At 33.5% G+C, this 15766-nt stretch overlaps 1 protein-coding gene across 2 annotated transcripts in view; it reads right to left on the bottom strand.

The window, feature by feature from the left end:
• The window catches only part of LOC149803202 (uncharacterized), a 152056-nt gene that overhangs the window by 115401 nt on the left and 20889 nt on the right, over positions 1 to 15766 (bottom strand). For both annotated transcript variants that reach the window (XM_089952821.1, XM_089952822.1), the window contains 2 exons: positions 11926 to 12027; positions 5911 to 5947 (listed from right to left, as the gene is read on the bottom strand). In XM_089952821.1, the coding sequence (XP_089808947.1) occupies positions 5911 to 5947; positions 11926 to 12027 (139 nt within the window). The remainder of the gene's footprint in view (positions 1 to 5910; positions 5948 to 11925; positions 12028 to 15766) is intronic.

The following is a 15766-nucleotide window of genomic DNA, read 5'->3' as shown; positions in this document are numbered from 1 at the left end:
ACATTGTTTAAATTTGATACAGGTATATTAGAAGTGACAAGTTAGAAGATGAATAACCAGGACAAAGATAGATATTCCATCACAATTTTCTTACTGCACCTCATGATCAAATAAAAATTATGCCCCATTGTGAGAGAGAGAGAGAGAGAGAGAGAGGGAGAGAGAAAGAGAGAGGGAGAGATGTAATGATGATTGTTCACTTACTTGATGACTGTGATTATACTCATGTACAAAAGTACACTGTACATATTCCATTATCAATTAGTACCACTAAGTAAGCAATTCCTTCTAGTTTTAGTTATCACTTCCATTGTTCAAGAATCATTTGGCTTTGTAGTGGTATGTACATGCTAATTAAATATGCTACAGCTGCAGTCAGGTTTTCCAAGGCTAAAACACCTGTTTGAGGTCAAGGGTTGGCAGACCAGATCAGATTAGTGAGGCTACCAATAGGGAAATGAGGCTAAACATGGGTGTTATGAATATGGTACCATATAATGAAAGGAAATGCCAGGTGGTTACTGGTGTAAATTCCTTAACCAGTACCATCTTTTGAACTTGCCGATAGGACTGACAGCAATTTAAAGTAACATACAGCATGAACAAAAATCTAAAACAATTGCTGTCTAAGTACAGGAAGAGTACATGCACTTTAAAAAGATAATTTTATTTGTTGGGAATGGAGAGGTTGTTATACTTGCAAAGAAAATTAAACAGCATGGAAAATGGTCATTCTTGGGATTTAACCTAGTAAATGGAGTCCATATGGATATAGCTATTGTGAATATTCAAACCCTTAAGGAGTATGGTATGTATTTTCTGAGTTTACATGTATTATTTTTTTCTCTTTTTGACAAAAGCTTCAGCTAAACAGGGGTAATAAGGTGAAGGAAAAAAAAAATGAATACCTGGAATTTCTCTCTCTCATATATATGGGTCATATTTTATTCTGATCATGAGTGCAGGAAGAAAAATACAAAGGAATACATATGCATCTCTCTGTGTATTTCTCTTCCCCCCTAAAATGTGGTAAAAGCAATTTAGCATTAATGATGAAATTTCCCTATTGCTGGCAATCTGAATTAGCCTACTGTGATACTTTTAATATTTATGAAACTGGAAGTTATTATAGTTTAATTCCACACAACATCGCAAACTTGATCATATCTGTAACTCAATAAATTATTAGGTCAGCATCATTATATGTAGCTAAAAGTATATAATACATTTAAAATACTTCATGTGAAACAAATTGAATACTTTTAGTTACATTTATTAATCCAGACTGGAAAGGTTACAGAGTTACAGGTAGATAAAATGTGAGATGCTGTGTGGAATAAAGTGAAAAAGATGAAGCTGAGGTATTGATTTGGCCTTGTCTTATACCCAGCAGCGACTTATATATGGATGAAGGATGAAAAATTTGCCAGATTTGCTTCTTCGACTTATACTCTGCATGGATTTATAGGTTGGCAAATGCAGTACCAATTAAATAAAAAAAATTATCAATTGAAATTTGTGTTCTAGTTCTATCTTTTAGTTCCTTTTAAGTGTAATTATCATAAATGCAATGTGTCCTCTTCTAATTAAACGTAAAATGTGTCAATCTACTGTAACAGCTATGTTTGGGAATGTTTATCTGAGAACTTAATAAAGTACCCACCGTGTTTTGATATAAGACTAGTGAAAGCATTTGTTGTTTTGTTGCAATAAGTAAAAAGGAGGCTTCCTTTTCTATTATCATACTAATTACATCTTTTAAATCAAATAAAGGAGGTGGAATAAAAAAAGGCATACAAATCCTACATGCTTAAGAACCAGTGGACCCAGTCGTATGTCAGGTAGCTCATTTCAGCTGATCAATCGAACACTGTTAAAAATTGTATTGTGTCTAATTAAACTACCTTAAATTAACCTACTCAATTATAACTGGTTAAAGATAGCAAGGAAACCAAGTGAAATGAGTACTTTGTAAAATAAACAGCTTTGTTTCACAGATATGAACCATTGTGGAAGAAACAAGTTTCAGAGAATTCCTGAATTCACACATAGACATATCCTCCAGGATGATAAGAAGTTTCACTATTACTTGCAATGAAATCATGGCATCAATATTTTGCTAATTGAAAAATAAAAAAATTGAGTTTCAACATAGACAATTGTTTCATGAAGTAAATGTTACCTGTTTTTGATAAAAAGGAATCTTGTTTGGTAGTGTATCAACAATTAGTCTGGTTCCTTGCTTTGTGGACTCCTAGTTTTACAAAATACTATTATAGCTCACTTCGGGAACCAGGCTAATCAAACAAAACAAAAAGCCATGATGCGATACACGAATGTTTTTGCATACTGTGTTTGGTTGTTGAAACCAGTTGGAATCATGTTATCGATCTTTCAGCTGCTGGACATTTTGAAAATAAATGTAATTTATAGAGAGTAATGAACATCTTCATCAGAAAAAGCTCTTTATTGACAATTTTTCTTGACTCATTTATAAAATGAAGATTCAGCCATTAAACAGCCCAGTCCTCCCCCCCTCTCACTGACATCTCCACGGTTTTCTGAATGCCTAGTGGGTTTTTTTGGAGGACCCATGGTAACTTGTGCCCTCACTTTTAGTGCAATCTGTGTTTTTGGACCACGATGTGCATGAGTTATCATGGGAAAGGTGTATAAAACTTGAATAATGCTAATTTTTGCTCACAGAAGGAAAACCAAATATATTTCATCTACTTGATATTGTGGGGAAAAAATATAAAGTTAGCAGCAAGTAGTGCTGCAACGAGTACTCAAATACCCAAGTACAAGTTGGTTACATCTTTGACTTGAGTATGTAACCTCAAAAGAAAACAATTCTGACAATTTGGTAGACATGTTGCTTAAGATTATCTTCTTGTTTGTGTTAAGTCTGCCTTATGGCAACTATGGGGCTTGTTTTCTTTCTTGTGAATCGTGTACATGTTAAATCTGCCAAATGGTCCAAAAGTATAGAATATTCCAAATGAATTCCAATAATCTTGAATGTGTTGATGTATCAAGTCTTAAATAAGTTATACCAATAGTCTCGATGTACCACAATGATATAATCAAGAATGTCTTTGAATGAGTCCTTACTAATCCTAAAATAGTGTTAATTCCAAAATGTCAATATGCAATTTGTAATTCCAATGAATAATTTAAATAATTCCTCTCAAATTATAACTCATCACAACTAAAAATGATCCCACAGGCTGAACTTAAAAATAGAAATGAATAACTGTTTACCTAGAACTTCATATACAAACTGTCCTATGACACAACAAAATGCCCAGGACATGGATCATTACAAATGCAAAATTCCATCAAATATTGTCAACAAGTTTGCATCCAAAACATTCTTAGGTTATAATCAAGGCCACATCTTGAACTCAAATTGAAGTAAACCTTGTGTTTAACACTTATAATTATGATAAAACTCAGGTAAACAATATATGTCAATAGTCATATGGGTCAAAACTCTATCCTCAATCATGGACAAAGGTTAAACAGACAATATAAATTACATGTACATAACATATAACTATGACTATCACCATGATGGCAATCTAAGAAGATGTCCAAATTTGCTGAATGCTGGGTCAACCAAAAATGCCAATGACAATCTTTTTATTGCAATTTTTTGTCAAATGATGTGCAATTCTTAGAATAAGCATACTAGAAACAAGAACAAACATATTGATGGAATGTGTGCTAATAATCTGTATGCAAATTTTCAAAATTGTCTGGGAGTGAGTTGATGGGTTTGCATGGTCTCTGACCCAGTTAGAGATAGAGCAATTGGTGACCACAATATGGAATAATTGAAGTTGAGCCAATCTGCCACTAAATACATGTGAGTACTAAATCTAGTTTCCATTACAGCCATAGTACCAAGATATAAATTGTCCATCAAGTTAACTCAGGGAAAGGAAATTATATAGAGTTGTCAAAAGTACCCTTTCCGAAAGACAAAAGCTTTTAAGAACAACAAGCCAGTCACCCCCACCAATCTTGCAATTGAAATACTGCAGTATCAGAAATTTTCATGGGAAATCAATTTTCATTATTTTCATTGTTGCTCAGAACCACGAATTTAAAGACCCATTGAAAATGTAGCCACATATGATGATGACCCCCCCCCTCTTCCATTTTCTTACTGTTTCATTCCAAGAGATTAACAAAGCTACTAGTATTTGATAAATCAACATCAATACTGTAATCTGATAACAAAATACTAGTTTTTACACATTTTATTTTAACACTTTGAAATTTTTTTATAAAGCATTTTATATTGTTTCAATGCAAACATATCTACAAAGTATATGGAAGCTGTAATTTCCACTCACTGCCAAAATCAATATGTGAGATAAGCAAGAATAGAGAGAACAAAGAAAAAGTGTAAGGTATTGAAACACTAGTAATACTAAAAATGAAAGGAAGAATAATAGTAAATACTAGTATATGAAAATTAAATTTAATGCTTATTCAAATCGATTCTTCATTCAAGAATAACTATTGTTGGAAAATTTAAATCCTTCCTGAAAGCACATCTCTTTTTATCCATTTATTTTCAATCCAAAAGAACAACAATATACCAGTTGTGGAAGTATGATTTTAATTCTTCTTTATACTCTTAATTTATTATCAAGTCTAGTGGTTGAAGTTGGTCTGTACATGAGGCAGGCACAAACAAAGAAGTGACTCCGCCATCTTTCAATTTAAATAGCATTTTCTCAGTTTGGTGGTGTTGGATTCCTTTGATGTTGGGCACTCTGATGAAAATGTAATGATTGATTTTGACAGGTGATGTATTTGTGCTCATGTAGGTGGTAATATTGTCCTAGTGTTATTAGCTGTGTTGGCTTCTACTGACAAAAAGGTGTAAGTACTGAACTTGTCACATCTTTCGTTTGTGCTCCTTCATGTGGTAGTATTGTTTTAACATTGAAGTGACCAACATTTCCATCTGCACACCATTTGCATTCTTCTGTATTCTTTATTTTAGGTACCTGTAGAGCCTCAAGTATAAAATTAAATACCTATTAATATGCAAACCTTGACAGGCAAAAGCACAAATTCAAGTCTCCATGAAAATGTCTTATATTACAAAACCATGATAACTGAGCCCCACAAAAATAAATGATACTACATTATAAGTGTGCTTCTAAAGATTTTAGATTTTTCATACAAAAGGTGCATCTGATGTTCTTATACTTTGTGCACAATTTATTTGTAACACCTAGGTGTTTACTAGAACACTTAGCTCTTATTAATTGATGGCTTAATTTGAAACCATTTCTTTGTGCAAAAATGGGAGGGTTTTGGAACATATTACAGAACCATTCCAAAACCCTCTACTTTTCGCACAGAGAAGAGAGATTTCCAATTAAGCATCATGTAATAAGATCTAAGAGTTTTAGTAAACACCCAGGTGTTATGGGTAAATCATTTTGCAAACAAAGTATTAGACTCTGCGACTATCAACTGCATCTTTTGCATGAAAATGTATAAATCTAAATTATGCAGAAGCACATTTACCACTAAAATATTTTCAAGTTAAGAGGTCACTTAATAACATAAAATGTAATTTACTTACTCACCTGCCACTTCTGTGGCAAACGATATGTTGATAAGACTGAAAGGGAATTCCAAGTGAGAATAAAGGAATGCCTTAGGGATATAAAAATAAGGCAACCCCAGTGTCTATAAAACACTCTGATCAACAAGACCACAACATAAACTGTGTTCAGAATCAAATAGAAATTATCCAATCTGATCCCAAATTCTCAATAGCAATATAAATGGAAAAATGGAGAACTTTATTGGCTACACCAATTACATACTCTATACCTGGTAGGGATCAATGTCTCTGGTCAGACATTATTATTTTACCTGTGAAATTTCAGTCCAATACACATTGTTCTCATTGCTGTTTCAATGGACACCAAATCCGCAAAATATATGGAAAATAAAAGTAGAAGCATATAAACATAATACAAAAGTCTGTCACTGAAAACTTATAAAATCATTTACCTGAATTATAATAACATTTAAATTATGTTACCTCACTATCAACAATATAAGCGTGTCAGTATTATTGTACCTTAAACTAGAAACTGAAAGATCAACAATATTTTATGCCTGTCTCTTTTCCTTTTGTAACATTTATTGAAACCTTTTCCACTCATCAATATTGCATGGCTGTAAGCAGGTATAGTATTTAGAAACAAATAGTGAAATCTGAGATCTTGGCATAGTTTAGACTGAAGAATTTGATCAATATTTACAGGTGACCAGTATTGTCAACTAGTAATGTTTACAGCATGTTTAATGTTGCTAATCATGTAGGAAAGATACCAAGCCATAAATCAGAGCTTTGATGCCTATAATTCTAATGTCTACAAATATAAGTAAATGAACTAACATACCTATATTATTATATAGTACATGTATGACATGCAAATTGTAAGCAACAATATGAGCCTCTGCACACATTCCCAATTCTAAAAGTCACATTATACTACTGTACAAAAAGCATAATGTACATTGATGTTTGATGGCTGAATGCAAGGCCAATTTTTTGTGTACTCCAATCTATACTTCACTTTTTGTGGAACATATTTTTATCCATGGAGGTGAAAACATTTTAACTGTTGTGTGCTTAATTAGAAAATGGTATTAATCCATAAGATGAAACATTGAATGATTAATGATTAGTGGTGTTGGTGCATGTGCGGAAAAATATGAACTAAAGCAATATACAATACTTACTAATCTTTCAATATCAGAAAAATTCCTACACTCAAAAAAGCTGTCTTGATTTGGTGTTTGTTTAAAAACATTACAGCTGCTATAAGTATGTACATGTGCTATTAAAATAAAATAATCTGTTGGGCCCCAGTTTTCTTCACAAGTATTTGTAAAACTTCTGTTCTAAATATATATTAGATATTTTTCAATGCTTGCTACAGGGTAAACTGTAACACTTGAATATAGTTTTACTAATATCACAACTAGCAATACAGAACAGTTATGGGTATGAGTGACCACTGCTGTTATTCTGACTTGCACTTAATGGAATAAAATTTATTTTATTCAGGATTTAAACCGATTAAGAATTTGGGAATTTGTGATTTTTTCGCATGTGGTGTGAATCAATGAATAATTATCTTGAGTCGTGAAATTCATGACAAAATCATGAGGGTTGGCAGGTCTGTATCTAGATGTCAAGTTAACTGAAGATGGGGTATCTTCCAAAGATGTTTATAAAACTGATTTGTTCAAGTTTTCATTTCCCTATGAACAGCTGCATCCCTTGGTAGCCTTGGCAAGATGATAGCTGTTTCCAGCTGACCAAAATCTAGGCCAATTAAAGTACATGTACGTGTAGCATATAATAATAATAATAATAGAGGACTTTGTATAGCGCCTAATCTTTAGAAGCTCTAAGCGCTTTACAACGTTAGACAACACCTATAAGTTAAAAAACATATAATGATATGATTACAAAAACAAACACCATGAAATGAGAAAACATTAAAAAAAAAACATGCTGAGAATATTTAAGGTAGGAAACATTATTAAGTCTTTAAGTTTGTTCTTGCAGTCGAAATAAGTGAGTTTTGAGAGCCCTCTTGAATGTGATCACTGTGTCTTTGTATCTAAGTTCAGTGGGCAATTCATTCCACGTTGCTGGACCCTGGTATGCAAAAGAATGCTGACTTTGTTTTCATAGTGGGAATAATGAGTATACGATTGTCAGAAGAGGAGCGTAAGTATCTTGCTGGTGTGCACACATGGGTGAGGTCGGATAGGTATGTTGGACTAGAGTGTGACAGTGAAACGTAGCACAGAGAACAAATTTTGTTTGATCCTGGATCAAATGCACAGCCAGTGTAGGGTATAGAGCAGCGGGATAGGTGTGCTCTCATCGTGGTACCCTAAGTATGATCCGATCAGCTGTGTTTTGAACTTTTTGAAGTTTCTGGAGCAGATATTGAGATGAACCAGATAGAATTGAGTTACAATAGTCCAGTCTTGAAAGTACTAATGAACACACAAGTGTTTTAGTCATATCAACTGAAAGATATTTGCGAATTGAGCTGATGCGTCTCAGCTCAAGATATGCAGCCTTGCATATGTTCATGACATGTTGGTGCAATGTGAGAGTACTGTCCAGAGTAACACCTAGGTTTCATACTGATTGTGTGAACTTAATGTTGGTGTTGCTGATATTTATTGTTTGAGGTTGTTGTTGTTGTTGTTGTTGTTGTTGTAGGGTTTAACGCCATTTTTCAGCACATGATAGGCTATACATGGCAGCCAGTATTATCATCATTCATCTGCAGCTTGTTACATGTCATCCATGATTTCACATCAGAAATGCACCTCTCTACACCTTGGGTGGTAGCATCAACTTCAGTTGAGTGGCTAGATTTGTATATTTGGGTGTCATCAGTGTACAATTGGTGAGACACTAGATGATGATCTATGACACTTGAAAGCGAATGAGTGTACAGAATGAAGAGAACAGGTCCAAGAACAGATCACTGTGGAACACCACAACATAGATCAACTGGGCTGGAGTGTATTCCATTTGGAGATACAATTTGTGTCCTGTTGACCAAGTAGGACTTGAACCACAGTATGGCTGTATCATGAATGCAAAAATACATGCTGGAGACGGTGAAGTAATATATCATGGTCTATTGTGTCAAATGCTGCAGACAAATTAAGGACAGTGAGGACTGTAATCTTTCCGCTATCCAACGCAGAGAGAATGTCATTAACTACTTTTAGAAGAGTAGTTTCAGTACTGTGGCAAGGGCGATATGCAGATTGTACATTGCTGAAAAGACTGTTTGAATTTAGATGAGATACAAGCTGGGTTAGAACAAACGTTTCTAAGATTTTTTATACGAATGGGAGATTAGAAACTGGGTTCTTTATATCATTATAGTGTAGTGTTGGTTTCTTCAGCAAAGGCTTTACAATGGCAGTTTTGAAAAATGATGGGAATTCCCCGGATGAGAGAGAGGTATTAATAACATCAGTTAGTGAAGGCAATACTGGATCTAAGCACTCAAGCAGCAGTGATGTTAGAATTGGATCAAGTTCACATGACTTTGGTGCATTCTTCATCAGGATTGAACATATGAAATCCATAGAGACAGGTTCAAATGCTGCTATTGGTTGCCGCTCAAATTCTGTATCCCAACTGTATGGTGACGACAAGTCAATTGAAATTGTGGTGTCAAGCTTATCTCTAATGGTTTGTACTTTGTCACGGAAGAAATCTGCAGACATGTCCGGAGGGTCGACTGGACAGAAGGTAGTTGAAAGTGGAATATATTTATTCCTTGACATTAGCTTGTTAGTAATCTCGTAGAGCTCTTTGCAGCTGGAACTTTCCATGATCTTAGTAGTGTAGTGGGCTGATTTCGGTATATAACCAAATATAGCCATGTGCTATTTGCAATAACTGTAGGAATTGTTTAGTGACAATTGGATATAGATCAAAACGAGAACTACCATTTTTTAAATATGTGTTCTTTGTGTTTTCTAATGGGATGTGAGTTATGCATGTATTTTATAACATGTGATCTATAGTCAAATTCATGGATTTATTATATACATGTACAGAACTTAATGGATTATGAACTGTACTACATAAATGTCAGTGGTCAATATACAAGTGTTTTTATCTTCATTTAATCAAAAGCATGTATTTCTGCACTCATTGTATTACACCCTCATACCCTACCAACATATATTAGGTAAATGTATCATTTACTTCAGCCAATGGACTTGGTTGGTTATAACACGGTTCAGTCTGTAACACGGTCAAATTCTACTGTGTTATAGTGGGATTACACTGTATATATTATAATATTAGAGTGAAACCTCTCCAGACCAAAATCCAATCTGACCAAGTAAACCTTTAAGCATATTAATAAGGAAAACTGCAACCCTTATCTGGCAAGAGGCATGTCCTACATTACCATGTCATGAAGCTGAAAGCTGGATATCTCAGCAAAACACTATAGTCTGGAGTGAGTTTCTTACAGCCATGTGCGAAGTGGACACTTCAGAGACAGAACTGCAGTCTTCATCATGTGACAGCTACTTCCCCATCATTCATGCAAACAGATTCCTTGGTCATGTGAATCTGAATGCATCACACTATGTTTGAGCCTAACACTTTTCTTGCAAATGTTAGTGACATGCCACAGTTTGGTAATGATCACATGGACTCTCTGATCACATGGCCTCTCTGATCACATGGACTCTGATCACATGGACTCTCTGATCACATGGACTCTGATCACTCATTACCAAAAAGAGAGCACAGCGATGCAGTCATCAGTACCAACAATTAATGAGTGGGGGATTTTAAGTAAATCATGTACAACAATAATAGAGGTCAGCCAGGAGCTGAATTACTGGCAAAACTAGTTTCAATGAATGGATGGTACCCAAATGTGATTTGTGTAACTTAAATTTCACATGCATTTCCAACGTCAAACATGGAGTGTGAGAACAGAGTTCATACCAGAATTTATGTAAACAAAACTGCAGTGCAGGCTGAGTTTTCATAGTCTTGACAAACCTAAGGAAAATAAAACTTGCTAGTGTTGATAAAAATGATTTTGATCTGATGCCAGTCATCCATAATCGCAAGGGAAATCAAAACAGACATCTGTATCAACAATGCAAAGAGAATTATTTCATCAAACAGATGAACTTTAAGTCAGTAGATTTATCATAGTGCATATGTGACAATATTATGATTGATGATACAAAACCAAAAACTGTGTAAGCATACATGTATTTTAAAAAACCCCAAGGAAATCCATAGTGATAAACTTATTGTTGGCTGTTACTACCTGATGAGATGCATGGAGGGGTCAGAACATTTATTTTTAATGAATATGTGTCTCTGAAGTCCATCAAAATGTCTGTTGAACTCCGAAAACTTTAAAGGATAACTGTGATATATATATATATATATATATATATATATATATATATATATATATATATATATATATATATATCTTCTTACTGAAGATGTTCTCATTCCTACCATGTCATGTGTCAAAAAACTGCATAATTTTCAACACCCATCAACACTGCACATCCAAACATGAATTGTTTAAAAACATAATTTCAATAAATCCAATTAAAGAAAATAATAGACAGGGAAAGAGACAGACAGAAATTTCCTTTGATATTGCAATGTACAAACGTAACCTGTAGCCTGTGTAAACAGTGAGAGAAAAAAACTGCATAGCTTCATGCTTAGTTATTAGTGCTCAGGGAATCATTTCAAAATGGGACAGTTTGTTGTACAAACAATAAAAAGGTAACGGCAGTTACAACTATTACAATTGATTGCCTTGCATAAGACTGTTGCAGATATCTTTGTTACAGATTTTAGCTAGTTTCTAATCAGTAGCAAAATTTCTCTTGTCAGATTTTACTCCATTCATGGGATCATGATAAAACAAAGCATAGTTTCAGTTTTAATCAGCAAAGAATGAAACTTCAAACTTGATCTGGTACTGAAAACTGTATGATCTTCAGGCCAACTGTTTAAACTTTTACGACTTACTTAGGCTAAAATAAGCAAAGGTACTTGATTTCATTTTGGGCACTTCATAAATCGCAATGAATCTAAGATAAATAAACAATGTGCTACATAGCAGAGGGACAGTTTGTATGTTATTTACCTTAAAGTAAGTTTCCTGCATTGTTTAGCTGAACTTGAACATTTTTTAAACTAATACAATTGAAAAAAGACAATGAAAATACAAGAATTCACCTGAAACTCTAAATATTTTATACTCCAAAAGTTGATAGACAATGGTCTTAAAAACCACCTACACCTCTCTCAATAATAGTTACCATATACTTCCTCCATTCTGTGCTTCATACATTTCTTGTAATTGTTATCAAAGTTTTGATAGAGTTCCTCCTTGTCAGCATCATCATCCCACTCCATCAGAGCTGCAACAGAAATGCTCAAGTAAGTTAATTTACAAGTGTATTCCTCCCAAACCCAATTAAAAGCAACATGCATGTTATTTGTAGTTCCTAATCCCATATTCAACAAAATAACTGCACCATATGCTTACAAATATCTTACATTAATTTAAGTTAGTTAAAGCTCATGCTAATAAACGCACAATGAAAATGCCAAAAATTACAAAAATGCCTGTACCATACATATACTCAGGTCCAAGTGTAAGAAATATAGATCCTGACTGGCCATGGCATAATGTGCTGGCAGATCAGGGTCTATGTTGTTTGTTTTACTGATTAGTCCTATCAAACTGCATTGACTCATACCTGCCAGTGCATTATACAACAGTAGATATGTGTCTCTTTAGTTTGCAGTTGGATCAGATTTATAAGTGTGTGTGTGTATATATATATATATAGAGAGAGAGAGAGAGAGAGAATCTCAAATAGGTAATGATATAATACTGAATTTATGAAATGATTTGAATAATGTCCAACTTTTGCGAGCCTTGGTGAGCATAAGCTCGACATTATTCTATTTAGATAGAAAGAAGAATGAATAATTTCATTCATTCTGACAAATGGTGCACCTTTCATTTGTTGTACATAAAATATAGTCCCAAACAAAGTTGAACTAGTAAAAGTAGATTGTACATTTTTACAAACCATAGATCAAGAAAAAGCTTTCACCCGAATAAACAAAACATTTTATAATGGCAAAATCATTTTCAAAACAGAATGATCAATGTGATGTGATGCCACATTGTTAGGTACGGAACACAGTAGGCCTAGAGTAAATGTTTACCCTAGAATGTCCCTTTCAGAACAAAACATTACATTGTTGCAATTTTCATGTGAAATAGGATTACTGGATGCAGAAATTCCCACATTTACTTCAATGCATTTGTGACTGGATATTTGCAGTATTTGACTGAAACAATAGACTGCACAGAAGACGTAAACAAATTTCTTTTTGAGTCGGATTTGCATCCCATATACACTGCGCAAAGATCAGCTGTGGTTGGATAAAGTTCTGACAGTTAAGAGACCCATTTATGTCCAAATTCTTCTGTGAACAGAGGTGAGTTAATTTACTTCTGTAAGTTAACATTTAAACCACGCTTGCATGTACAGTGGATTCTATATCTATGTTAGAGATATACCGACCCTCCCCCACCCCGCCATCAAATAAGCAATACTCTTAGTTTTACTTCTTATTGTTGTTCTTGTTTTCTAGTCTTAACGCAATTTTTCTCATTATGATATTATTATACATGACATAACAAACCCCTTTTTAATTTCATGTACAAAAAATTATAAGCATTCTTGCCCTTTAAAAATGGGCATTCACAAGTGCAGCTAAATCCCCATATCATTTGGTATACACTGAATGCTAAATAAAACTGATTCATGTGAACATCAGCATTCCTGGATTTTTCTTTAGATAACATGTGATCCCATAGGTGAAATGTCAAGATTCACTTTCTGTTCAGAAATTCAAGCATGAATGACGGGTATACTGATCTCAGCTTATAATTATAATTTCATTATATACTGTGCATTTTAAAAAATCGAAATCCAACACTTGCAGCTAAGTGTTTAATTCTGCTTACTCAGCAAGTGTGTTCTCATGCACTTTGAGTCATTACCTTCAACCTTGTTCCATTATGGCCAAGTTCATTAGGTCTTAAGTCCATGGGAGCTGGGCAACATATGCCATTACTCACACCACAAGTTGAATTCCAGCTTGGAATAAGTTTTAACTCTTTGTTCTGCTTGATCATATTGATGTCATTCTATATAAATGTTGTCTATATAACCATGTATCTAAACATATAATATGGAATCCAGGGATAAACACTTTCCTCCATGTTATATATACATGTATGTATGACCATGCTGATGCATCAAAAGTCTTGAAATAGCTGATGTACCAATAGTCCAGATTTATCCCTATGATATAATCCAAAATGACTCTGAATAAACTACAAATATTTCCAAAGTAGTGTCTTAGTCCAAAATGTCAATGAACACTTTGAAATTTCAATGAATAATTAAATGATTCTTCACAAATTATATCTGAACTTCAAGTATGAATAAACAATTTTCTTTAACACAATAAATTGACCAGCATATGGGTCAAAAGTTTGCTTCTAGAACATTCTAAGTTTTGTAAATAAGGCTAGACCTCAAACTAAAATATAAGTAAACAACTTATTTATAACTTACAAAAATGGACTAAAGTATATAAACATGTTATTTACAAATGACCATCAACATAAAGTACAACATAAAATCATGGATGAAAGTTAAGCACACAATAAAATAAAGATCTCCCCTCATAAAGAAAAATTTATACAATAATGCTTCCCTTTACATACATACATATATATATATATATATATATATATATATATATATATATATATATATATATATATATATATATATATATATATATGAATGATATTATAATAATTAAAATTACATGGGTAAATATCATATGAATGATACAAAATATACTCAAATAAAGCAATATAGTATACTTGTGAAGGTACATCTACAATTAGATTATCTTTTCTCTTAATGTAACTAATGTCAATGCTGTATTCTTACAACATCAAACTCTACCTTCAACAATCTCTGAATCTTGTTTCTTATACTGTTAATGAAAATAAGCGGGACGTGATCAATGAATACAATAATCAGAATATTGAAGGAGCTGAACAAATATACACTTCAAAGTGTTGCAAAACCAATATCAAAGACAAACATTCAATTGTGAAATAATTTCTATGGTTTTTGTTTAGCTATATAGCACACTGGATGATCCATGTCATTTTTGTTGTCTTGAATCAATACTCACCAACCCCTACATCAACAAACATTTTAGATGATTGATTGAAATATGGAGCTGAAAAGACTGGTGCACTTGTAAGTATGGCTTTGAATTTATCAAAAATCCTCCCAACATTTGTCAGACCAATGAAATGTGGACTTCTTTATGCAACAAATTTGATGGGTTCAGCAATTATGGAAAAATTAAAGCAAAATTTCTGATAACATGCAGCCTGACCAAAAAATGAATCTGCTGCATTTACTAACAGGCACTGGGAATTCAAAGATCTTAACTTCTATAGGTTTAACTTGACCATGTCCAACAATATTTTCTAAAATTATAATACAAGCATGGCCAACACACTTTTACCTAAATCAATTGTCAAATCTGCATTACTGAGTTCATCAAAGAATTTCTGTATCACATTTATCTAGACCAGATCTTCTTGTCTTCACTAAGCTATGGAATATTGACAGAGAATATTTCATATCAAACAGCATCACTTTATATTGATGAAGTCCATCTGGAGTTGCAAACACCAAATTTCTTTTGCTCTTTCCTTGAGTGAAATTTGCCAGAATCCTTTCAAAAGGGCAAACTTGGTGACATATTTTAGATTTCCAACTATGTTCATAATTCGTGGCATTGGAAATGAATCCATTTTGGTGACAATGCTGATATTTCTATAGTCAGTACACATATGTAAAGTATTATCTGGTTTAGGCACAATAATACATGGTGAGTTCCAGTTACTTTTACTTCGTTCAAGAAATCTTTCCAAAGTCCAGTTGCCTAGTGGTTAAAGCATCTGCCTCGTATGCAGGAGGTTGTGGGTTCGAGCCCCAGCCAAGTCATACCAAAGACTTATAAAAATGGTACTAAAAG

Source organism: Sinohyriopsis cumingii, chromosome 3, assembly GCF_028554795.1.
Source record: "Sinohyriopsis cumingii isolate HCF-2022 chromosome 3, ASM2855479v2, whole genome shotgun sequence".
NCBI lineage: Eukaryota > Metazoa > Mollusca > Bivalvia > Unionida > Unionidae > Sinohyriopsis > Sinohyriopsis cumingii.
Note: the sequence above shows the minus strand (reverse complement) of the source record. Positions and strands in the feature narration are given on the sequence as shown.